The sequence below is a fragment of the Neoarius graeffei genome, chromosome 22 (genome assembly GCF_027579695.1).
Source record: "Neoarius graeffei isolate fNeoGra1 chromosome 22, fNeoGra1.pri, whole genome shotgun sequence".
NCBI classification, from domain to species: Eukaryota; Metazoa; Chordata; class Actinopteri; order Siluriformes; family Ariidae; genus Neoarius; species Neoarius graeffei.
In genome coordinates this window covers 47,662,371-47,688,937 of record NC_083590.1, presented here as the reverse complement: position 1 = coordinate 47,688,937, position 26,567 = coordinate 47,662,371, and the positions used below count along the sequence as shown (strand labels likewise).

General features: G+C 41.7%; 1 protein-coding gene across 7 annotated transcripts in view; it reads right to left on the bottom strand.

Annotated features, from left to right (window-relative positions):
- Positions 1 to 26,567, bottom strand: part of lipea (lipase, hormone-sensitive a) — a 47,869-nt gene that overhangs the window by 5,049 nt on the left and 16,253 nt on the right. For 6 of the 7 annotated variants that reach the window (XM_060904879.1, XM_060904876.1, XM_060904881.1 and 3 more), the window contains 6 exons: positions 16,958 to 17,103; positions 14,614 to 14,799; positions 14,348 to 14,500; positions 3,022 to 3,166; positions 2,697 to 2,924; positions 2,234 to 2,592 (listed from right to left, as the gene is read on the bottom strand). In XM_060904879.1, the coding sequence (XP_060760862.1) occupies positions 2,234 to 2,592; positions 2,697 to 2,924; positions 3,022 to 3,166; positions 14,348 to 14,500; positions 14,614 to 14,799; positions 16,958 to 17,103 (1,217 nt within the window). The remainder of the gene's footprint in view (positions 1 to 2,233; positions 2,593 to 2,696; positions 2,925 to 3,021; positions 3,167 to 14,347; positions 14,501 to 14,613; positions 14,800 to 16,957; positions 17,104 to 26,567) is intronic. The other variant, XM_060904882.1, reaches the window with a different exon arrangement.

Sequence of the window (26,567 nt, the reverse complement as noted above, 5' to 3'; positions counted from 1 at the left end):
TATGGGACTGCTTCTCTTCAGCTGGGACTGCGGCTCTAATAAAGCTACATCTCCAAATACCAATCTATTTTGGCATACAATGTGCAGACCTCTGTTAGACAGCTGAAGATGAAAAAAAAGTGTCACCTCCCAAACCTAAGGCAACAAAGGAATGTCTTCAGAAGAAGAAGGTCAAAGTTTTGGAATGGCCCAGTCAGAACCCATCTCTAAAAACTATCAAAACACTGTGGAATGACTTAGAGAGCTGGGCACAGGAAATTTCCTTGCTGTTTAATAGATCTGGAGCAATTTTGCAAGGAAGAATGAAAGATGTGTACACACTTAAGGAACCAGGTTAGTGTTCTTTTTCCCCCCTAAAATGTGTCTATTTGTTTTTCACTTGATTTGGTTGCTTGATCATATTAAAAAGATCTGACATTATTGATCTTGGTTTTTACATCGCAAAACCTGCACTTTTAACAGGGGTGTGTAGACATTTTATATCCACTGTAGAAGCTGAATACAGTACAAACAAACAGCAAAGTTCAGTCGTTAGGGTCTTGCCCAAGGGCCTAACAATTTAAAGTATATCATAAAGTGGAAGTCTCTAAAATACAGTGTCTTTCAAAAGCGTTGATCCCATTTTGTCGCATTACAAGCTGGAATTAAAATGGATTTTTTTGGGGGTTAGCACCATTTGATTTACACAACATGCCGACCACTTTAAAGGTGCAAATTGTTGTTTTATTGTGACACAAACAATAATTAAGATGAAAAAAAAAACCCCCAGAAATCTGGAGTGTGCATAAGTATTCACCCCCTTTCATATGAAACCCCTAAATAAGAGCTGGTCCAACCAATTCACTTCATAAGTCACACAGTTACTTAATTAAGATCCACCTGTGTGCAATCAAAGTGTCACATGATGTCTGTATAAATCAACCTGTTCTGGAAGGACCCTGACTCTGCAACACTACTAAGCAAGTGACATGAAAACCAAGGAGCCTCCAAACAGGTCAGAGACAAAGTTGTGGAGAAGTATAGATCAGGGTTGGGTTATAAAATATATCCCAAACTTTGAATATCCTATGGAGCACCATTAAATCCATTATAGCAAAATGGAAAGAATATGGTGCCACTACAAACCTGACAAGAGAAGGCCCCGCCCACCAAAACTCACAGACCGGGCAAGGAGGGCATTAATCAGAGATGCAACAAAGATGCCAAAGAGAACACTGAAGGAGCTGCAAAGATCCACAGCGGAGATGGGAGTATCTGTCCATAGGACCACTTTAAGCCGTACACTCCACAGAGTGGGGCTTTATGAAAGAGTGGCCAGAAAAAAGCCACTGCTTAAGAAAACTCATTTGGAGTTTGCCCAACAGCATGTGGCAGACTCTCCAAGCACATGGAAGAAAATTCTGTGCTCAAATGAGCCTAAAATTGATCTTTTGGGCCATCATGGGAAACACCATGTGTGGCGCAAACCCAGCACCCTGAGAACACCATTCCTACAGTGAAGCATAGTGGTGGCAGCATCATGCTGTGGGGATAGTTTTCATCTGCAGGGACAGGAAAGCTGGTCAGGACTGAAGGAAAGATGGATGGCACTAAATACAGGGCAATTCTGGAGGAAAACCTGTTTGAGACTGGGATGAAGGTTCATGTTCCAGCAGGACAATGACCCTAAACATGCTGCTAAAGCTACACTGGAGTGGTTTAAAGGGAAACATTTAAATGTCTTGGAATGGCCTAATCAAAGCCCAGACCTCAATCCAATTGAGAATCTGTGGCATAACTTGAAGATTGCTGTCCACCAATGCAACCCATCTAATCTGAAGGAGTTGGAACAATTTTGCCTTGAGGAATGGGCAGCAATCCCAGTGGCTAGATGTGCTAAGCTAATAAAGACATACCCCAAGAGACTTGCAGCTGTAATTGCAGCAAAAGGTGGCTCTATAAAGTATTGACTTTGGGGGGTGAACACCTATGCACACTCCAGATTTCTGTTTTTTCATCTTAATTATTGTTTGTGCCACAATAAAACAACAATTTGCACCTTTAAAGTTGTAGGCATGTTGTGTAAATCAAATGGTGCTTACCCTCCCAAAATCCATTTTAATTCAAGCTTGTAATGCAACAAAACAGGACAAACACCAAAGGGGATGAATACTTTTTCAAGACACTGTATTTCACTTTTGGACCCGACACTTTAGTCTCAGTACTTTCCCACAACCTTCATTCTGGTCCTTACCACTAGATGGACAGGTGGCAGTCCCCTGAGGAGACTGTCAGATGCAAGTAGAGGAGATACAAATGGGTTCTTCATGATAGGAAGGCAGGGGGGATGAATCTCTGCCAGGCATCCGGAGCGCAGTGGTTCGAAGCCTTCTGGGAATTCCGTTGGGCCCTGCAGCGTGTTTATAGAATGAGGCATGGTATTTTGAGAACCATCAGATGATCTAGCAGGTGAAGTAGCTGTGTGGTCAAGCCCTGACTGCAGCTGGTTGGAAGCTCCTTGTGTGATGTTCTCAAGAAAAAGTGGAGTGTCCTGTTCGAGAGTGCTCAGACTGCCCATCTGCTGCCTGAGCTGCAGTGACACACTATCCACACCTGAGAGAGAACCAGTGTGGGAGAGAGAAAAGATACGCTTACAAGTCGTTAATCAGGTAACGGTTGACTTCAGGATCCAAATAAGTAGTTAGTGATGGTCTTACCAGTGTACGCATCGATACACTTAGAAAGCACGTTAAGAGGCAGCACTGGGTCGATGAGTGTGAGAAACCGCGATGGAGAGGCGTCAATTGTCAGGAGTGTCGCCGGGTAGGCAGCCATGATGCCGTCGGGGATTCTTACTCCATGAGATATGGCCTTCATAGAGACAGTGATACATAGGTTTCCACCAGCACTGTCTCCTGCTAGACACACACGTTTCGCTGTCGAGCCTGAGAGACAATACTGAGGGTCAAGCTTAGGAATCTCTCAACATTTTAAAAATTTTACTTTTTATTCATATTTTTGTGTTTGCATGCATTTGTGTACCCAGTAAATGACAGTTCTTTAGAGCCCAGCAGTAAGCAAAGAAACATTCTTCCAGAGCCCGAGGAAAGGGGGCTTCAGGAGCCAGTGAGTAATCCACTGATAGGATAGGCACATTCAAATCCTTTGACCAGCTCTTTAGGTAACTCTAGAAAGCCAAGAAATCCAGGACTGATTTAATAATATGGACAGGAAGCCAACATTTATCTTTAGAATATTTTGTCATGAAAGTGGACATAATATCAAGACTCAACAGTTTACATCCTCCTTTGAAGATTTTAAGACAGTAATGCACTCAACCAAATTACAACCCCATTTCCAGAAAAGTTGGGATATTTTCCAAAATGCAATGATGAAAAAAATCTGCAATTTGTTAATTCATGTAAACCTTTATTTAACTGACACAAGTATAAAGAAAAGATTTTCAGTAGTTTTAATGACCAAATTGATTATCCCCATAGAAACAGGTTCCGTCCAGCTATCCGTCCGTCCGGTCACGTTTTCGTTTCTGGGCCATATCTTTAAAACTACTGAAGATATCTTCATGAAACTTTGTATACATATCAAGCAACATGTGAATTGGTGCCTTTTGCCATTTTGGATTTTTGAAAAAAAAAAAAAAGGATTTTTCAAATTTTTACATAAAAATTAGATTTTGATTAAATTTCTGATTTTGATAGTTAATTTCTGACAATCCAGAGCCGAGGCCAGGGAGCAGACAAACAGGCTAAACCGACTGTCTGCTAGCTGCACAGAGTCGTCACTCAGGGTCCACTACATCGAGACTGTGTCTGTTCCCTGAGCTCAACAAAAAAGTAGAAATATTCAGAGAGTTTGTTCCAGTAACCTAATCAATATAAAATTAGATCATACTGTAAGGGGGGCTGCCATGCCCATAGCCATAGCAACCATCTTCCCCCCTTCACAGTACAGTTTGAACACCCCAATCTCTGTACTCGACGTCATGTTCTATCTCTGCCCATTCTTCTGACTCCCTGTAATGGTATTGGATACAGACAATACAGGATACCAAATACAGTGACGTCACGACTGCTTTAAACCAGTGGTGGAACCGAAATTCTCTCTCTCTGGCAATGGATTCCACGCGTGAAAGAGAGAAGCCGATGCATCGGTGCTACTGCAGGACAAAGAACAAAGAACGAGCTATTGATACCGAACCTTTAGCCAAAGTTCAATGTATTTGACCTTCGCAGAGTTGTGATAATAACTGAACCGTTTAGTTACTACAGCCCACGCAGTATTTCAAAGAGAAAAGGCGATTGGATCCCTTTTCCCTTTTTCAACGTCGACGAACTATAACCAAGATTCCTTCCAGATCATCAGACAACCGACGGGACACCGAGGATCTTCAGCTGACAAGCTGTAAGGAACAAAACTGTCTTCTTTCTGGATCTGCATTCCGCGCTATCTTCGGATAATAGAAGGCACTTTCAATCGCTAACAAGAGCGATCCCAAGTAAGGCTGGCATCTGGGCAATTGTAGTCTTAATTGTGGCTAGTTAATGTGAACAGTGTTGTTTATTTGAATTCATTTATGATTTAAATGTATGCATTTTGATTCACATGAAGGTCGGTCTTAGACCGCGTGTTGTTTGATTTACTTTGTTTTCTATCTGTATTTAGTTACATAGTGCACGCGCTCTCTCTCTCTTTTTTTAACTCCCTCCATCGTACTCCACTCCTCAACATTGGGATTTCAGGAGCAGCTAGGGGTTGAGTAGAATTTGGGTTTAAGGCCTAGCCAAGACTAGTTTAAACCACAGATTCCTTTGTTCTTCGTGTTTTTTTGCACGCTCTTTCTGTACCGGCCATTTCCCCCATTTGGGCGTGGCTGGCATGGAATTCGCATTCCATACACACGCTCACACACACACCTATTCATACTCACACCCACACACTCTTACACACACACCTACTCATATCCCCCACACACACACACCAACCCGTGATTTCCCTATCACATTTTAACATCCACTCGCCCCTACACTGTAACACTGGCTATAGCTTATTACTTCTGATCACCATTAGTGCCTTAATTATCATATACACTACTGATTCTTATTTGTATACATTGTATCGCCATTTATATCGAATTATTCCTTGGCTGCTATTGTTGCTATATCTGATCAGTATAAGTTTGCTAATTCATGTCAGCTATTTCAATAAATGGTATCTTTGGAATAAACTGTGTCGTGTTTATTGTTACAATATTCACTGAGTGCCAACCTCTGCCAAAGAAAGTATTCTAATTGCCTTCACACATTTGGTTGTGATATGAATGTTATAGATCTAGAGTAAACGTATTACATTAGAGCTACAATACTCAAACTATAGCAACATCAAGTTATTCCAGTGATTTTAATAGTTTAGCTATAAACTATTGGACACTTGAATTAATGATTAATGAATTTATGAGACTGATCCTTTTTACATGAGACTGATTTGATAAGGAATTTTGATCTAAAGGTGGAGCTATTAAGTATTAGATTTCTTACATCTAAAGCGCTAATGGTTAATGAACTCATTACTGATCAGGAGTTTAATGTACTGTGTTTAACTGAAACATGGATTAAGCCAAATGAATATATAGCATTAAATGAAGCGAGTCCTCCTGGATACAGTTATATACACCAGCCTCGTATAACTGGCAGAGGAGGAGGTGTCACCGTTATTTATAATGGTTATCTAGGTGTAACACAAAAACCTGGTTATAAATTTAATACATTTGAAGTTCTTCATACTAATATAATGTATGTAGCCTTGAAAAATAAGTCGACCCAGTTAATTCCGTTACTTATTATTTACAGGCCCCCAGGGCCATATTCTGAGTTTCTTTCTGAATTTGCAGATTTTATCAGATCTGGTTATTTCCTTAGACAAAGCTTTAGTTGTCGGAGATTTTAATATTCACTTCGATAACCCAGAAGACCCTTTGAAAACAGCGTTTGGTGTCCATTTTAGGTTCAGTAGGGATTAATCAGAATGTCATAGGACCGACCCATAATGGTGGTCACACCCTCGATCTAATACAACATTCGGGTTAAACGTAGAAAATATAGTCATACTTCCACAGTCTGAAGTTATCTCAGATCATTATCTCATCTCATTCAAAATATGTCTGAGTAATAATATATGCACCTCACCACGCTACTGTATTAAACGTACTTTCACGTCAACTACTGCACAGAGCTTTATAAATGATCTCCCAGAGTTATCAACTTTGATTGGGTCACTGTCAGCCCCCGCAGAACTTGATCAGGCAACTGAGTGCTGAGAGTCAACGTTCCGCCATACTTTAGATAACGTAGCTCCTCTTAAAAGGAAAATGGTCAGAGACAAAAAATTAGCACCTTGGTATAATGATGACACTCGCACATTAAAACAGACCACTCGAAAATTGGAACGTCAATGGCGTCAAACAAAATTGGTAGCGTTCAAATTAGCTTCGAAGGAGAGCTTCCTGATGTATCAAAAAGCTCTTAGTGCTGCGAGATCAACATATCTCTCCTCCCTAATAGAAGATAACAAAAATAATCCTAGATTCCTATTTAATACTGTAGCAAAATTAACCAGGAATAAGTCCACTATAGACACATGCACACCTGCAGTATGTAGTAGCAACGACTTCATGAATTTTTTTAATGACAAAATTGAGAATATCCGACAAAAAATTCAAACTACTAATTTAAGGTCAGACAATGTAAGTGACCCTGGAGTTAACCGTATAACTGTATCAGATCAGCAATTAGAATTTTTTACTTCCCTTAGAGAAATTGAATTACTTTCATTAATCTCGGCATCAAATGCCTCAACTTGCGTACTAGATCCCTTACCTACACGTCTATTCAAACAGATAATACCTGAAGTAATTGAACTCATCTCATCATCTCTAGCCGCTTTATCCTTCTACAGGGTTGCAGGCAAGCTGGAGCCTATCCCAGCTGACTACGGGCGAAAGGCGGGGTACACCCTGGACAAGTCGCCAGGTCATCACAGGGCCGACACATAGACACAGACAACCATTCACACTCACATTCACACCTACGGTCAATTTAGAGTCACCAGTTAACCTAACCTGCATGTCTTTGGACTGTGGGGGAAACCGGAGCACCCGGAGGAAACCCACGCGGACACGGGGAGAACATGCAAACTCCACACAGAAAGGCCCTCGCCGGCCCCGGGGCTCGAACCCAGGACCTTCTTGCTGTGAGGCGACAGCGCTAACCACTACACCACCGTGCCGCCCAGTAATTGAACTGCTTCTAAAAATAATAAATTCTTCTCTTAGGATTGGCTATGTACCCAAATCCTTTAAACTAGCAGTCATCAAACCCCTGATTAAAAACCTGACCTTGATCCCTGTCAGTTGTCCAATTATCGGCCAATATCAAATCTCCCCTTTATCTCCAAGTTCTTTGAAAAAGCTGTTGCACAGCAGTTATGCTCATATTTATAGAGGAATAACATCCATGAAATGTATCAGTCAGGATTTAGACCTCATCATAGCACAGAGACAGCTCTGGTTAAAGTAGTAAACGACCTACTGTTGGCGTCTGATCAGGGCTGTGTCTCGCTACTTGTGTTGCTTGACCTTAGTGCAGCTTTTGATACCATTGATCATTCCATTCTTCTGGATAGACTAGAAAATGTTGTGGGAGTTAAGGGAATGGCCCTCTCCTGGCTCAGCTCTTATTTAACTGATCGCTATCAGGATGTTGATGTAAATGGTGATTTTTCTAGACATACTGAGGTAAAGTTTGGTGTTCCACAAGGTTCTGTCTTGGTTCCACTGCTTTTTTCTTTATATATGTTACCTCTGGGTGATATTATTCGTAAACATTGTATTAGTTTCCACTGTTATGCTGATGACACACAGTTGTATGTTTCTGCAAAACCTGATGAGCGACACCAGCTTAATAGAATTGAGGAATGTGTGAAGGACATTAGACACTGGATGCTTATTAACTTCCTTCTGCTTAACTCTGACAAGACTGAAGTACTTGTACTCGGCTCACATCCAGCTAGAAGTAAGTTTTCTGATTCCACAGTAACTCTGGATGGCCTTTCTGTTTCTTCACGTGCAGCAGTAAAAGACCTCAGGGTGATTATTGACCCCAGTCTTTCATTCGAAACTCACATTGATAACATCACCCGGATAGCTTTCTTTCATCTCAGAAATATTGCTAAGATAAGAAATTTAATGTTACTACATGACGCGGAAAAACTAGTTCATGCTTTCATTACCTCCAGGTTGGATTATTGTAATGCCTTACTGTCTGGATGTTCCAATAAGTGCATAAACAAGCTCCAGTTAGTTCAAAATGCAGCAGCAAGAGTCCTTACTAGAACTAGAAAATATGACCACATCACCCCTGTTTTATTCACACTGCATTGGCTCCCAATCAAATTTCGTACTGATTATAAAATACTACTATTGACCTTTAAAGCACTGAATGGTCTCGCACCACAGTACCTGAGCAAACTTCTGCTCCTCTATGACCTGCCATGCCTACTTAGATCAAAAGGTGCAGGCTATCTGCTGGTACCTCGTATAGTGAAGGCTACATCAGGGGGCAGAGCCTTTTCTTACAAAGCCCCACAGTTATGGAACAGCCTTCCAAGTAATGTTCGGGAATCAGACACAGTCTCAGCGTTTAAGTCTAGGCTGAAAACATATCTGTTTAGTCAAGCCTTTTGTTAATGGTGTTTATGAGGTAAAGGTGTAGATCTGGAGGGTCCTCAGACAGAGTGTTTTGGTAAACTGGGATGTATGGATGCTGTCAGTCCCCACTCGCTTGCTCACTCGAGTTTGTTGACAGTGTAGTGGCTGCTGCTTTATGTCCCGGGGCTCCCTCATGCCTGTGTTACCTTCTGGCTCTCCCCTTTTAGTTATGCTGTCATAGTTAGTTTTGCTGGAGTCCTTGCTTGTACTCAGTGCAATATGTATACTGTTCCTACTTATTCAGGTGACATTGGGCATACCTAACAACCTGTGTTTCCTCTCCCCCCCCCCCCCCCCCCCCAAAAAAAAAAAATCTGTCCCTCTGAGTTACATGTTGGTACTGGGATCGAGATGCTGACCTCTTCTGTTCCTCGGACCTGCCTGATCCATCCTGGTGCCCTGTGTCTGGTTAGAGTCTCATCGCATCGCTCCTGTAGATGATGGCCCCATGAGGACAGTTGAAAGTTACACTTGGAGGATGTTCTGGACACTTACAGTAATGCTTTTATGGCTGAGGACTACAGTTGACTTGCTAACTTTGGGACTGCAGTTGTCATGAACAGTTTTGCACTCAGGTTTCCATCAATGAAGAGTTTATGACATCAATGGAACTGACTTCATGTTAAAACTGTTAATGTTATAGTCATGCTGTCTGTTGTTGCCAAAATGAGGATGGGTTCCCTTTTGAGTCTGGTTCCTCTTGAGGTTTCTTCCTCATGTCGTCTAAGGGAGTTTTTCCTTGCCACCGTCGCCACAGGCTTGCTCATTGGGAATAGATTAGGGATAAAATTAGCTCATGTTTTAATTCGTTCAAATTCTGTAAAGCTGCTTTGCGACAATGTTTATTGTTAAAAGTGCGATACAAATAAACTTGACTTGAATTGATTTTGCCTTAATTTCTAAGAGCAATGTTCGTTTCCGAAGCATATATCCAAAACTATTCATGATACGGATTTGAAACTTGGTATACATGTTAACAAGGTGATGTAGATGTGCCTTTTCATACTAAGAAATTTCAGAAATTTAAATTTTTCATGTTTCCATGGCAACAATTTCAGACTTAGTCTCTCAGGTTAGTCTTGGGGTAGGTTTTGTTTCCGGAGCAGAACTTGAAAACTATGAGTGGTATGGTCTTGAAAGTTGGTATATGTGTTGATTAAGTAATGCATATGTGCCTTTTGATACTAAGAAATTTTAATTTTTAGCTCACCTGGACCAAAGGTCCAGTGGGCTTATGCCATGGGCTGCTGAGGTCAGTGTAAAGAGGTCGGGTTGGTTTCCTGCAGCAGAACTTGAAAAATGTGACAAATAATATCTTGAAACTTGGTATATAGTTGGTATATAGGGCGGGGGATATAGATGATATAGTCTTCTTGTTGCATTTTGGAAGTAAACAAAGTTAGAATTTGATGCCTGCAACACACTCAAAAAAAAAAAAAGTTGGGACAGAGGCAAAATAAGACTGAAAAGTTCATAGGATATTCAAGTAACACCATTTTGGAAGATTCTACAATAAGCAGGTTAATTGGGATCATGATCAGGTATAAAAGGAACAGCACCAAAGACTCAGTCTTTCCAAGAAAAGATGGGTCGTGCCTCACCCCTTTGTGCCAAAATTCGTGAGAGAATTGTTAGTCAATTCAAAAAGAACATTTCTCAATGCAGGATTTTAGATCTTTCAAAATCTACAGTACATAATATTCTGAAAAGATTCAAGGAATTCGGAGACATCTCAGTGTGTAAAAGCTAAGGTTGGAAACCACTGTTGAATGTGTGTGACCTTCAAGCCCTCAGGTGGCGCTGCCTTTGAAACCATCATGTTAACGTGACAAATATAGCCACATGAATGAATGAATGAATGAATGAACCCTTTATTGTCACTGTTACCAGTGAAATTGACCATCAACCTGTCCTTACAGAGGGGGAACAGGACAGGAAGACAGGGATAAAAGAAAAAGAAACACAGTAGTAACATGAGGAAAGATGAGGAAAAAAGAACCCCCACTATGCTCCTATCAGGAGTACAGTGTGGGAGCATTTAAAAACCTCCGCACAAGCACACAATAACACAAGTACACTTTAAAACATGGGACTTGAGGGGGGAAAGGGGGGAAGGAGGGGCAATCAGGGGTGGGGGGGAAGGGGTAAGGGGGTAGGAGGGGAGGGGAGGAGGTAGAGGTAACCCAGTGCAAGCAAGCAGCCGTCCGCTCCTGCAGCCATGCAAGCGGCGCTGGTCACGCACCCGCTTGTCACACTGGGGGTGAAAAACGGCGACCATGGAAAATTGGGGAAGGAATGCGAAGAATGCGAGAGTGTCTCCCAGCAGTGACCTTCTAGGGGAAATGTTGTCCCAGCAACGGCCTTGATTGAGGCCGGTGCTGTTCAGGGAGCCGAATGTTGATAAGATAGAGATTGCTTGGTCTTTCGAACAGACGCAGTTTTTACACGTCCACACCACTCGTCCATATATCTGTCCATTTCTGTTCAATTCAATTCGGTCTCCGAGATACTTATTCCTTGCAAAGCCGAAAGCGTCTCCAAGATGACAACCATGTTGTGGTTCAAGTTCTATAGCCACAGTCTGAGTGCCGACAGCTTTGCCCACCACTTTAAATCATATAGGGCAGCTTTGTGGGGCTTTGAACAGCTGTCACCATTGTCTGATTTCCTTGATATACCAGGGCAATGCCTAATCCAATCAGCAAAAGTCTGGTAATCATGGTTCCGAATAGGTAGATATCTCCAATGTCCTCCACAGACGTTCCGGCAGGACAGGTGGGTTCCCCCGAACCCAGAAACTGTGTTAATTTCGTTAGGAGACCAGTTTATCAAATCCATGCTTTTTAAGTTTAGAAATTCAATGCGGAGAGAGTCTCTCAAAAAAAAAAAGTATAGGCAGACGAGACAAAACAAAGAGCACAAGCAGGAAAAAAAAGGAGAGGAGAGCAGAGAAATGCGACCGCCTTCCATGAGAGCACAGAGAAGAAGCACATGGGCTCGGGAGTACTTCGGAAAACTGCTGTCACTTCACAGAGTTCACTGCTGCATCCAGAAATCCAACCTGAAACTGTATTACACAAGGAGGAAGCCATTCATCAATTCTATGCAGAAATGCTGCGGATTTCTCTGGGCCTGAACTCATCTCAGATGGACCAGAAGACAGTGGAAATGTATGCTGTGGTCAGATGAGTCACACTTCAGCTTGTTTTTGTAAAACCAGACATTGAGTTCTCAGTGCCAAAGGTAAACACAACCATCCAGTTTGTTATCAGAGAAAGGTTCAAAAACCAGCATCTGTGATGGTATGGGGGCATCAGTGCCCATGGCATGGTTGAGCTGCAAGTGTGTGAAGATACCATTGATATATTGGGGAATATATTGGGATGTTAGAGAGACATATTCATCAAGTCAACGTCTCTTCCAGGGAAGTGCATACAGTGGTGCTTGAAAGTTTGTGAACCCTTTAGAATTTTCTATATTTCTGCATAAATATGACCTAAAACATCAGCAGATTTTCACACAAGTCCTAAAAGTAGATAAAGAGAACCCAGTTAAACAAATGAGACAAAAATATTATACTTGGTCATTTATTTCTTGAGGAAAATGATCCAATATTACATATTTGTGAGTGGCAAAAGTATGTGAACCTTTGCTTTCAGTATCTGGTGTGACCCCCTTGTGCAGCAATAACTGCAACTAAATGTTTCTGGTAACTGTTGATCAGTCCTGCACACTGGCTTGGAGGAATTTTAGCCCATTCCTCCGTACAGAACAGCTTCAACTCTGGGATGTTGGTGGGTTTCCTCACATGAACTGCTCGCTTCAGGTCCTTCCACAACATTTCAATTGGATTAAGGTCAGGATTTTGACTTGGCCATTCCAAAACATTAACTTTATTCTTCTTTAACCATTCTTTGGAAGAATGACTTGCGTGCTTAGGGTCGTTGTCTTGCTGCCTGACCCACCTTCTCTTGAGATTCAGTTCATGGACAGATGTCCTGACATTTTCCTTTAGAATTCACTGGTATAATTCAGAATCCATTGTTCCATCAATGAGGGCAAGCTGTCCTGGCCCAGATGCAGCAAAACAGGCCCAAACCATGATACTACCACCACCATGTTTCACAGATGGGATAAGGTTCTTATGCTGGAATGCAATGTTTTCCTTTCTCCAAACATAACGCTTCTCATTTAAACCAAAAAGTTCTATTTTGGTCTCATCCATCCACAAAACATTCCAATAGCCTTCTGGCTTGTCCACGTGATTTTTAGCAAACTGCAGATGAGCAGCAATGTTCTTTTTGGAGAGCAGTGGCTTTTTCCTTGCAACCCTGCCATGCACACCATTGTTGTTCAGTGTTCTCCTGATGGTGGACTAATGAACATTAATATTAGCCAATGTGAAAGAGACCTTCAGTTGCTTAGAAGTTACCCTGGGGTCCTTTGTGACCTCGCCGACTATTACACGCCTTGCTCTTGGAGTGATCTTTGTTGGTCGACCACTCCTGGGGAGGGTAACAATGGTCTTGAATTTCCTCCATTTGTACACAATCTGTCTGACTGTGGATTGGTGGAGTCCAAACTCTTTAGAGATGGTTGTGTAACCTTTTCCAGCCTGATGAGCATCAACAACACTTTTTCTGAGGTCCTCAGAAATCTCCTTTGCTCGTGCCATGATACACTTCCCCAAACATGCATTGTGAAGATCAGACTTTGATAGATCCCTGTTTTTTAAATAAAACAGGGTGCCCACTCACACCTGATTGTCATCCCATTGATTGAAAACACCTGACTCTAATATCACCTTCAAATTAACTGCTAATCCTAGAGGTTCACATACTTTTGCCACTCACAGATATGTAATATTGGCTCATTTTCCTCAGTAAATAAATGACCAAGTATAATATTTTTGTCTCATTTGTTTAACTGGGTTCTCTTTATCTATTTTTAGGACTTGTGTGAAAATCTGTTGATGTTTTAGGTCATATTTATACAGAAATATAGAAAATTCTAAAGGGTTCACAAACTTTCAAGCACCACTGTACTTATTTGAGCAAGACAATGCCAGGCCTCATTCTGCACGGCCGACAACAGCATGGCTTCGTAGACACAGAGTGTGTGCGCTTGACTGGTCTGCTACCAGTCCAGATCTGTCTCTTATTGAGAATGTATGTGGCATCATGAAGAGGAGAATCAGACAACGGCGACCATGGACTGTTGAGCAGCTGAAGTCTTGTATCAAGCAAGAATGGACAAAAATTCCAATCACGAAACTGCAGCAATTAGTATCCTCAGATCCCATACAATTAAAAAGTGCTATTAAAGGAAAGGTGATCAAACACAATGATAATAACGCCTCTGTCCCAACTTTTTTGAGTGTGTTGCAGGCATCAAATTCTAACTTTGTTTATATTTACAAAATACAATTAAGATGGTTAAATAAACATTCACACAAATTTATTTAATAAAAAAAATCAAAGATTTTTGTTTTTATTGCATTTTGGAAAATATCCCAATTTTTTTCTGGAAACGGGGTTGTAAAATATCTCTCCATAAATTGTTACAAACAAAATGTATTTAGCATACTTCATGAGATTTAGAGGTCTGGGCCACAAATCCACCTCCATGAAAGTGGATTAGGAGGCATGAAGAGAGGGCGCCAGTCTGAGGCCTGAGTCCGACAGGACGAGAGAGCTGAGATCCCTCAGACCGAGAGAACGAGAGCAGCTCAGCACTATCCTGCAGAGAAAGAGAGCGAGAGAGAGGTAGTGCATCAGTAGCTTTCAGTCACCTTGTGAATCAAGACTTGTATTAAACATGCACATAAACAACCACAGAGTATGATGACGCACCTGTCCCTGGCGGAGCATGTGAGAGATGAGGCGTACGTGAACGGGTCCAGGCCCCCAGTGGGCGATGGGAGGGGACACTGTGATTGATAGACTTGTGTCTGAGGCTAGAGGTAAAGTCAGTGGCTCACCTGGAATTGTTAGAGTCAAATTCACCTGCACAGCATGTGACCTGATACGCGCTAAACTCTGGAGGAACAGTGAGATTAAAAAAAGAGAGAGAGAGAGAGAGAGAATTCTAATCACTACTTGTCTTGTGGCAATGAGCATTTTGTCTAGATCTTGAAATAATAACCAGGAACTTGTGTTCTTCAAGTACATCCCTTATTTTGTGACTTAAAGGTAGACTGCCTTTCAGATTTTTCAAATTTAGGTCATAAAAAGAATTTTCCCTGGACACCCAATTATTTTTGTTTAGTGGACCGAAAGCTACTCAATTCGAATCACAGACTTCCAAATGTATTTTTTATTTTTTAAATAGAACAATTAATGAATTTAGGGCCACGTGTCAATAAATTCTCCGCTATTTTTTCCTGCTTCACCATGACACAAGACAAGATACTATGTCATGCATCACGTGGTGGGCTTTCCCCATTCACGCAAGGCATTGTGGGATACAAATTTGAAACAGGAGAGAAAAATGGAGGATGCGAGTGTGCGAATGAGACGTGAAAGACCGACTACAGGTCACGGAAAGTGAGAATAAAAGACGTTATGTTATACACGAAGGAAAGGAAACGCAGGGCCAAACTAATAAATATCGGCGCTCAGCGAGCACCTCGGTGTGATCAGCTGTTCGTTTAGAGACAGAATGATGGAACTGTCAGTGCACGCTCAAAGTAAACCTGTAGATGGCAGTAATGCAACACTGGATGCCAGCTGCTGTAAAACCCAAAAGAAGAAGCCAAAGGTAAACCTGCGCATTCGCACACGGACTTCCTCTGTCTGCTTGACTGCGTGAAGCGAGTGATTTCATGCACATTATTGACTTTAATCCCCTCAAATTAAATAACTTCCCAGCCACAGAATGGCCTGGTTTTTTTTTTTTTTTTAGATATTACAGAAATAAAAACATATCACAATGACCAAATTTCAGAAGGAACTAAAGCTCACCGATTTTATGAAATCGAAAGGCCGTCTACTTTTAATATTGTAAATCGGTGGTTCTCAACCAGTGACACTGGGTCAACCCATAATCTTTTTAAAAATTATTTATATTCAGCAATATTTATATTTAACCAAGCTACTAAAAAGGATCTTGTCATATACAATGACCGAATAGATTTTCTGATAATTAGATTTCAGAAATGTATAAATGCTACACCTTATGTATGTAGTAGAGTAGCCTGACTGAATGATTACATTACTTTAGATTAAAAATATTAAAAAAAAAAAAAAAACACAAAAAAAACCCCCATTTGTTTAGCCATAATAAGACATGAATTGAAAAGTCTAATGCATCAGTAATAAAGGTAGGAATTTGCATTAACATACATACAATATATGGCCAAAAGTATGTGGACACCTGCCCATCACACCCATATATGAGCTTTCCCAAACCCGTTGGCACAAATTTTAAAGCACACGATTGTATCATATCTTTGTATTCTATAGCATTACAGTTTCACTCCACTGGAACTAAGAGGCCCAAATGTGTTCCAGCATGACAATGCACCCGTGCACAAAGCAAGACATGGTGTATTAAGGTTTGGGTGGAAGAATTCGAGTGTCCCTAAATTCTCCGCTATTTTTTCCTGCTTCACCATGACACAATACAAGATACTATGTCATGCATCACGTGGTGGGCTTTCCCCGTTCGCGCAAGGCATTGTGGGATACAAATTTGAAACAGGAGAGAAAAATGGAGGATGTGAGTGTGCGAATGAAACGTGAAAGACCGTGTATGAATGTGTATGACCGTGTATGAAAGAATCTATGAATGTGACGGTCAGGTGTCCACAAACTTTTAGCCATATAGGCATTATGTGAATGCTGTATCCACATCAAGTTGTGCCTCCATGCACATCTACGGTAACAGGCATCTCAACCTGGGATCTTAAATTTGTTATGCAGCTGCACACAAAGTCAGGCTACGTGGATTTGATCTTTTCCTTACACTGAATCAAGTACTCCAGTGATGTGAGTACTGAATTACTGTATAGTGTACAATATTAGTATACATGTAAATGTATGGTTTATGCACCCAGATAAGGTAGTGAGCGATTAATGTACGTAGTTCGTGAGTCTTGCTTTCGGCTAGTTAATAAAATGATTGAGAAACACTGGTGTGACTGATTGACTGTTCCCGAAATGCAATAAATAGAGCCGCAAAAAAAATCGAACTCACTGATATCAGCTCTGTCTCAGTCATGTTCCAAAAGGTTTTCCAGAAATGCATATCCAGGTTCTGAGTGATGCGTTCAAACTCCGCCCCCCTCAGCTCAGGATCCATGACATACTTTCCAGAAGTAAAGACCGACAGCGCTGCCCTTCCTATAAATAAAAAGCGAAATTTTACTCAATCATAGGAAATCACTACAACAGTTCCTTAACACGATGCAAATTACATGATGTTAATGCATCCTTGGCACCTTTCTTTCAAAATTAAGTGTATACAGTGAGCTTGGAAAATATTCAGACCCCTTCACTTTTTGCATATTTTTTTTTGTATTATACACTCCCTGGCCACTTTATTAGGAACACCCATCCACCTGCTGTTTGATGCAGTTCTCTAATCAGCCGATCCCTTGACGGCAGCACAATGCATCAAATCGCGCAGATACAAATCAAGAGCTTCAGTTCAAGAGGTTCACTTCAGACATTAGAATGGGAAAAATTGTGATCTCAAAGTGTGACTTTTTTTTCTCTGTGGCATGGGTGTCGGTTTGAGTATTTCAGAAACTGCTGATCTCCTGGGGCTTTCACACACAACAGTCTGTAGAGTTTACACAGAATGGTGTGAAAAACAAAAAACATTGAGTGAGTGACAGTTCTATGGGTGGAAACAAACGCCTTGTTGATAAGAGAGGTCAGAGGAAAATGGCCAGATTGGTTCGAGTTGCCAGGAAGGATATAGCAACTCATATAATCACTCTTTACAACTGTGGTAAGCAGAAAAGCATCTCAGCATGCAACAGCAGAAGAACACATTGGGTTCCACTCCTGCAGCCAAGAACAGGAATCTTAGAATCAAGAACAAGTTCCTATTGAAGTGGCTGGTGAGTGTATATTCAATTTAAAATTAAATAGTTGAATTGAGTTTTGATTAATCTACACACAATAGTCACTAATAACAAAGCGAAAACATCCATCCATCCATTTTCTTATTTCTATCCGAAGTTGGATCGCGGTGGCAGCAGGCTAAGCAGGGTATTCCAGGTGTCCCTTTCCCCAGCAACGCTTTCCAGTTCCTCCTGGGAGATCCCAAGGCGCTCCCAGGCCAGATGAGATATATAATCTCTCCAGCATGTTCTGGGTCTACCCCGAAGTCTCCTCTCAGTTGGACGTGCCCGGAAAACCTCCAAAGGAAGGCGCTGAGGAGGTATTCTAATCAGATACCCGAACCACCTCAGCTGACTTCTTTCAATATTAAGGAGCAGCGGCTCGACTCCGAGATCCCTCTGGATGTCTGAGCTCCTAACCCTGTCTCTAAGGGTGAGCCCAGCCACCCAAACGGAGAAAGCTCATTTCAGCTGCCTGTATCCGCGGTCTCATACTTTCGGTCGTTACCCAAAGCTCATGACCATAGATGAGGGTTGGAACGTAGACTGACTGGCAACTTGAAAGCTTTGCCTTCCGGCTCAGCTCCCTCTTCACCACAACAGACCGGTACAACGCCCGCATTACTGCTGACGCCACCCCAATCCACCTATGCATTTCATACATATTTTTACAAGGTTTAGATAATCTTTAAATAGCCTCTTGAACTTGACTGGAGTCCAAGATTTTATAAAAAAAAGGCACATACCCATGTGTATAAGGTCCCACAATTCACAGTGCATATGGCCAAAAACCAAGCTATGAAGACCAAGGAACCCTCTGCAATCCACAAAACTGTGTAGAGACACAGATCTGGGCAAGGGTATAAAACAGGGGTCACCAAACTTTTTTCTCTGGGGGCCACACTGTCGTTCCTGACTGTGATGGGGGGCCGGGGTCGGGTCAGCTATATAACATAGAATTGTATGACCCAGACAAATATGACCATCAGCAGGCCTCATTGTGTAGTAGAGATTACTAGCCTGGCACAGCCATCCCCACTACTACAGTATATCCAAACTACTATATCAACACTTGATTCCTGGCACATATTTGTTTATCTTTACTAGTGGTTTGCAAAAGTAGTAATCGAGTCTTCACACTTTGTTCTAATTTGAAATACCACAGATATTCCATTTATTTATTTTCTAATAAAAATAACATCAAAGCTGTCAAGGTAAGAAACATCTGCCTAGCTGAGGTGACTGACACTGGCAAAGGTGAGTGGAAAATTATAAATTGTAGGTAGGCCTGTTGATATTATTAATAATATTAATAATAATAATTGTGTGCAGCACTTAATAAAGGTCAAATAAATAGGCCTATAAAATAAATACATTTTAAAAAACAGTGAAATTATAATATGAGCAATAGATCAATAGATCACAGCAGTTGTGCTGTGTCCTGCACGTCATTGCTCTCATCCATGGCCAAAGCAAAAAATTCGAATTCTGACGCTTTCTCATTCAGCTGGTCATACACGTTGTCCCCCAAATCTTCGGTTCGCCTGGTCATAGTAGGTGCGGAGAGACTCACTGTGTTCAAAATCAACAAAATACAAGATGGAGACATGTTATTATTTGCCAAAAAGCAATTTAAAAAAATAGGCCATGACCACTTTTGGGGATTGCCTCATAGGGCCAGTTCAAGTGGTGGGGGGCAGAGGGGCTGGGGGGCCGGTCAAAGGGGGGTGGCGGGCCGGAGTTGGCCCACGGGCCGTAGTTTGATGACCCCTGGTATGAAATCATTTCTAAAGTCTGAAATGATCCCAGATGCAAAAGTGGGCTCCATCAAGGAAGAAGTTTAGAACCACCAGGACTGTTTGTAGAGCTAGCTCACTGGCTAAACACAGTGACAGGATTAGAAGAGCTTTGGTCACGGAGGTGACCAAGAATCCAACAGTCACTAGAGGTCCTCCACAGAATCTGCTGGAAGGACAACCATCTCAGAAATGCTACATTAATCAGGCCTGTATGGTAGAGTGGTAAAACACAGGCTACTCCTGAGTAAAAGGCCTATGTCAGGTGTGTAAAGAATCCTGAGAGCATGAGGAAAAAGGGGGCGGCATGGTGGTGTAGTGTTTAGCACTGTCACCTCACAGCAAGAAGGTCCGGGTTCGAGCCCCGTGGCCGGCGAGGGCCTTTCTGTGCAGAGTTTGCATGTTCTCCCCGTGTCCACGTGGGTTTCCTCCGGGTGCTCCAGTTTCCCCCACAGTCCAAAGACATGCAGGTTAGGTTAACTGGTGACTCTAAATTGACCGTAGGTGTGAATGTGAATGGTTGTCTGTGTCTATGTGTCAGCCCTGTGATGACCTGGCAACTTGTCCAGGGTGTACCCCGCCTTTCACCCGTAGTCAGCTGGGATAGGCTCCAGCTTGCCTGCGACCCTGTAAAACAGGATAAAGCGGCTACAGATAATGAGATGAGATGAGATGAGGAAAAAGATTCTCTGGAGTGATGAGACAAAAACTGAACTTGGCTGAACTCCAAGAGCTACATCTGGCAAAATCCATGCACTACTCATCAACTGGTAATATCATCCCTACGTTGAAGGATGGCGGTGGCAGCATCATGCTATTGCTTCAGAGTGAACACTACCCCACACTGGGGTGAAAGTTCACATTCAAAACATCAACAACCCAAAGTATACAGCCAAGACAATGTTGGATTGGCTTTGGGACAAGTCTCTGAATGTGTCTGAGTGACCCAGTCAAAGCCCAAACTGGAACTTGAACATCTGTGGAGAAACCTGAAGATGACAGTTCAGAGATACTCTCCATCCAATCTACAACCCTAATTCCATAAAATTTGGGACACTGTGTAAAATGTAAATAAAAAACAGAATGATTTGCAAATCATGGAAACCCTATATTTCATTGAAAATAGTACAAAGACAACATATCAAATGTTGAAACAGATTTTTTTTTTTTTTTAATATATGCTCATTTTGAATTTGATGTCAGCAACACATTTCAGAAAAGTTGGGACAGGGGCAACAAAAGATTGAAAAAGTTGTGTAATACTAAAAAAAAAAAAAAAACTAATTTGGTTAATTGGCAACAGGTCAGTAACCTGATTGGGTATAAAAAGAGCATCCCAGAGAGGCGGAGTCTCTCAGAAGTAAAGACGGGGAGGGGTTCACTGCTCTGTGAAAGACTGCATGGGCAAACAGTGCAACAATTTCAGAATAACGTTCCTCAATGTAAAACTGCAAAGAATTTGAGGATCTCATCAGCTGTGGTCCATATCATCATTAAAAGATTCAGAGAATCTGAAGAAATCTTTGTATGCAAGAGACAAGGCTGAAAACTGACACTGGATGCCTGGGATCTTCAGGCCCTCGGGAGACACTGCATTAAAAGCAGACATGTGTCCGTAGTGGAAATCACTGTATGGGCTCAGGAACACTTCAGAAAACCATCGTCTGTGAAAACAGTTCATTACTGCATCCAGAGATGCAAGTTAAAACCAGATATAAAGAATATCCAGAAACACCGCCACCTTCTCTGGGCCCGAGCTCTTTGACAATGGACTGAGGCGAAGTGGAAAACTGTCCCGAGGTCTGATGAATCAAAAGTAGAAATTCTTTTTAGAAATCATGGACACCACGTCCTCCAGGCTAAAGAGGAGAGGGACCATCCGGCTTGTTATCAGTGCACAGTTCAAAAGCCAGCACTATGAAGCACAAAGTACGACAAAGGAGACCCTGAACTGTTGAGCAACTGAAATTGTATATCAGGTAAGAACGGGACAACATTTCTCTTTCAAAACTACAGCAATGGGTCTCCTCAGTTCCCAAACGTTTACAGAGTGTTGTTACAAGTAGAGGTGATGCAACACAGTGGTAATCATGCCCCGTCCCAATTTTTTTAAAGGCTAAGGCTAAGCTGAGGCTAAGGACACTGCCGCTGTTTCCGCTAAAATAAATATCTTACTTGCGGCCACCGCCGCCGTTTCCCTAAAATAAATATCTTACTTGCGGCCACCGGCGCCGTTTCCCTAAATTAAATATCTTACTTGCGGGCACCGCCGCCATTTCCCTAAAATAAATATCTTACTTGCGGGCACCGCCGCCGTTTCCCTAAAATAAATATCTTACTTGCGGCCACCGGTGCCGTTTCCCTAAATTAAATATCTTACTTACGGGCACCGGCGCCGTTTCTCTAAAATAAATATCTTACTTGCGGGCACCGGCGCCGTTTCCCTAAAATAAATATCTTACTTGCGGGCACCGGCGCCGTTTCCCTAAAATAAATATCTTACTTGCGGGCACCGCCGCCGTTTCCCTAAAATAAATATCTTCCTTGCGGGCACCGCCGCCGTTTCCCTAAAATAAATATCTTCCTTGCGGGCACCGCCGCCGTTTCCCTAAAATAAATATCTTACTTGCGGGCACCGCCGCCGTTTCCCTAAAATAAATATCTTACTTGCGGGCACCGCCGCCGTTTCCCTAAAATAAATATCTTACTTGCGGGCACCGCCGCCGTTTCCCTAAAATAAATATCTTACTTGCGGGCACCGCCGCCGTTTCCCTAAAATAAATATCTTACTTGCGGGCACCGCTGCCGTTTCCCTAAAATAAATATCTTACTTGCGGGCACCGCCGCCGTTTCCCTAAAATAAATATCTTACTTGCGGGCACCGCCGCCGTTTCCCTAAAATAAATATCTTACTTGCGGGCACAGCTGCCGTTTCCCTAAAATAAATATCTTACTTGTGGGCACCGCCGCCGTTTCCCTAAAATAAATATCTTACTTGCGGGCACCGCCGCCGTTTCCCTAAAATAATGTTCTCACTTACGGGTACGGGGCACGCTTTCTCCTCAAAAAAATGGTTAATTAGGAAACTACAGCTCGTTGTAAAATATGCCGGTATATAGCGCATAGATTAAAAAAATTATTACATATATAGAACATCTGCAGGACACCAATACGTGTCAAGTTGTGCTGTGGCACTAAATTTCTGCACTGATGTGTGCATACATGTGTTTATGTATTTTATTCAAGTATGACGGTCTATTTGTGTATGCACATTCATGTAAACGAAAAGAAAAATCCTTCCATGTCCATCCTCGAAGAGAGCCATAATTTTGACACATGTATAGATTTATTCATGTACTGATCTTACATTAATATCAATAAAAAATGGGCCAAGGGCCCTGTATGTTACCGGCCTTAGTGTACATCAACTAAGTAAAGGTCATCAAAGGTGTTTGCACTCAAAGCGCACGTAGGAGTACATAAAGTTGGCATCGTACAGTGGCTGTCCAGGCCTGATGTTCTTATTAGCTTTTTCAACGGTTCTGGAATTCTTCACAGTAAAAAGGTGACCATTTGTTTTGTACCACACACTAAAAACCCTTTTGAATTGCTCCCAACTTTCAAATGGCGTGTCGAGCGTCTCCGACCCCCCCTCCATCTTCAACAGTTCAAACGCCCGACAGATTTGACCGGAAGAAAGAGACTGTTGTTTTGTTCTTGCTGATTGGTTGAGAGTAGCGGTGTCCAAGATTGGAATTTCCTGCGTTTGGGAAACAGCGGTGGTGGACCTAGACACAGCATTTTTTTTTTTAAACGTGTTGCTGACATCAAATTCAAAATGAGCATATATTTAAAAAAAATAATAATAATAAAATAAAATTTCTCAGTTTCAACATTTGATATGTTGTCTTTGTACCATTTTCAATTAAATATGGGGTTTCCAAGATTTGCAAATGATTACATTCTGTTTTTATTTACAGTTTACACAGCATCCCAATTTTATGGAATTAGGGTTATAACTGAACTTGACAGGATCTCCCATTCTTCCTGGCAGACATTGTCGAAATCTAGGTGTTCAAAGGTTGTAGAGACATTATTCAAGAAGACACAAGGCTGTAACTACTGTCCAAGCTACTTCTACAAAGTACTGAATAAAGGGTCTGAATGTGTATCTAAACGAAAAATTTAAGTTTTTGATTATTAATAAACTTGCAAAAATTTCTAAAAATGTTTTTGGTATTTAATCCATTTTAAATTGAATATATAACAATAAAATGTACAAAATCTCAAGGGGTCGAACTATTTTCCCAACCCACTGTAAATGCAAGACATGCACGCACACACACACACAAAGAATGAATACACCATATGTAACACACCGCCAGGCCTTATGTCGGGATCAGAGTACACAAATTCAACCCAATTTTGACACGATTTTTTCATAGCCAACAAATTTCCAGTAGGGCTGGGCGATCTGATGCTCTTATATTGTGGATGATTTTAACTTGGCATACGATCTGATTTTCAGTGGAATCGTACTGATGGCATAAATAAATAAATAAATAAATAAATAAATAAAAGCACCGTCCAAACTTTCCTACTCAGCGTGAACTTGGCAAAAGTGTGATTGGTTGTGCCACAATTACAGTGGTGCTTGAAAGTTTGTGAACCCTTTAGAATTTTCTATATTTCTGCATAAATATGACCTAAATCATCATCAGATTTTCACACAAGTCCTAAAAGTAGATAAAGAGAACCCAGTTAAACAAATGAGACAAAAATATTATACTTGGTCATTTATTTATTGAGGAAAATGATCCAATATTACATATTTGTGAGTGGCAAAAGTATGTGAACCTTTGGTTTCAATATCTGGTGTGACCCCCTTGTGCAGCAATAACTGCAACTAAACGTTTGCGGTAACTGTTGATCAGTCCTGCGCACCGGCTTGGAGGAATTTTAGCCCGTTCCTCCGTACAGAACAGCTTCAACTCTGGGATGTTGATGGGTTTCCTCACATGAACTGCTCGCTTCAGGTCCTTCCACAACATTTCGATTGGATTAAGGTCAGGACTTTGACTTGGCCATTCCAAAACATTAACTTTATTCTTCTTTAACCATTCTTTGGTAGAACGACTTGTGTGTTTAGGGTCGTTGTCTTGCTGCACCTTCTCTTGAGATTCAGTTCATGGACAGATGTCCTGACATTTTCCTTTAGAATTCGCTGGTATAATTCAGAATTCATGGTTCCATCGATGATGGCAAGCCGTCCTGGCCCAGATGCAGCAAAACAGGCCCAAAACATGATACTACCACCACCATGTTTCACAGATGGGATAAGGTTCTTATGCTGGAATGCAGTGTTTTCCTTTCTCCAAACATAACGCTTCTCATTTAAACCAAAAAGTTCTATTTTGGTCTCATCCGTCCACAAAACATTTTTCCAATAGCCTTCTGGCTTGTCCATGTGATCTCTAGCAAACTGCAGATGAGCAGCAATGTTCTTTGTGGAGAGCAGTGGCTTTCTCCTTGCAACCCTGCCATGCACACCATTGTTGTTCAGTGTTCTCCTGATGGTGGACTCATGAACATTAACATTAGCCGATGTGAGAGAGAGGCCTTCAGTTGCTTAGAAGTTACCCTGGGGTCCTTTGTGACCTCGCCAACTATTACACGCCTTGCCCTCGGAGTGATCTTTGTTGGTCGACCACTCCTGGGGAGGGTAACAATGGTCTTGAATTTCCTCCATTTGTACACAATCTGTCTGACTGTGGATTGGTGGAGTCCAAACTCTTTAGAGATGGTTTTGTAACCTTTTCCAGCCTGATGAGAATCAACAATGCTTTTTCTGAGGTCCTCAGAAATCTCCTTTGTTCGTGCCATGATACACTTCCACAAACATGTGTTGTGAAGATCAGACTTTGATAGATCCCTGTTCTTTAAATAAAACAGGGTGCCCACTCACACCTGATTGTCATCCCATTGATTGAAAACACCTGACTCTAATTTCACCTTCAAATTAACTGATAATCCTAGAGGTTCACATACTTTTGCCACTTATGGAATATTGGATCATTTTCCTCAATAAATAAATGACCAAGTATAATATTTTTGTCTCATTTGTTTAACTGGGTTCTCTTTAGCTACTTTTAGGACTTGTGTGAAAATCTGATGTTGTTTTAGGTCATATTTAAGCAGAAATATGGAAAACTCTAAAGGATTCACAAACTTTCAATCATCACTGTAGGACAACGCTCAGTAGACACTCTACGCAGCTTGAACGTACAAGTTATTTTGTAAACAGAAGCCAGCATGGTTGATGAAGAACAGCAACATCCTGAAAGAAGTGTCAAAGCAGCGGAGATATGAATCATTTCCTGTCAGAACTTTCAGAATAAAATCAGAGTGTAAACGTGATGCAGAGATTTGTGAATTTATCCTGGCAACCATATGAACAACTAATGATATAATTAAAGTTCAAATACCGTAAATCTTTGGGAAGAACTGTGATTCAGATCATGGATTGTGGGCCACGGTGGTGTAGTGGTTAGCACTGTCGTGTCACAGCAAGAAGGTTCTGGGTTTGAGCCCAGTGGCTGATGCGGGCCATTCTGTGTGGAGTTTGTGTGTTTTCCCCGTGTCTGCGTGGGTTTCCTCCGGGTGCTCCGGTTTCCCCCACAGTCCAAAGACATGCAGGTTAGGCTAATTGGTAGCTCTAATTTGACCGCGCGTGTGAATGGTTGTGTCTCTCTATGTGTCAGCCCTGTGATGATCTGGTGACTTGTCTAGGGTGTACCCTGCCTCTTGCCCATAGTCCGCTGGGATAGGCTCCAGCTTGTTTGCGACCCTTCACAGAATAAGCGGTTACGGATAATGGATGGATTGTGATTCTACCACAAAAGATCGTCATATGATCTTTTAGCCAGATCACACACCCATA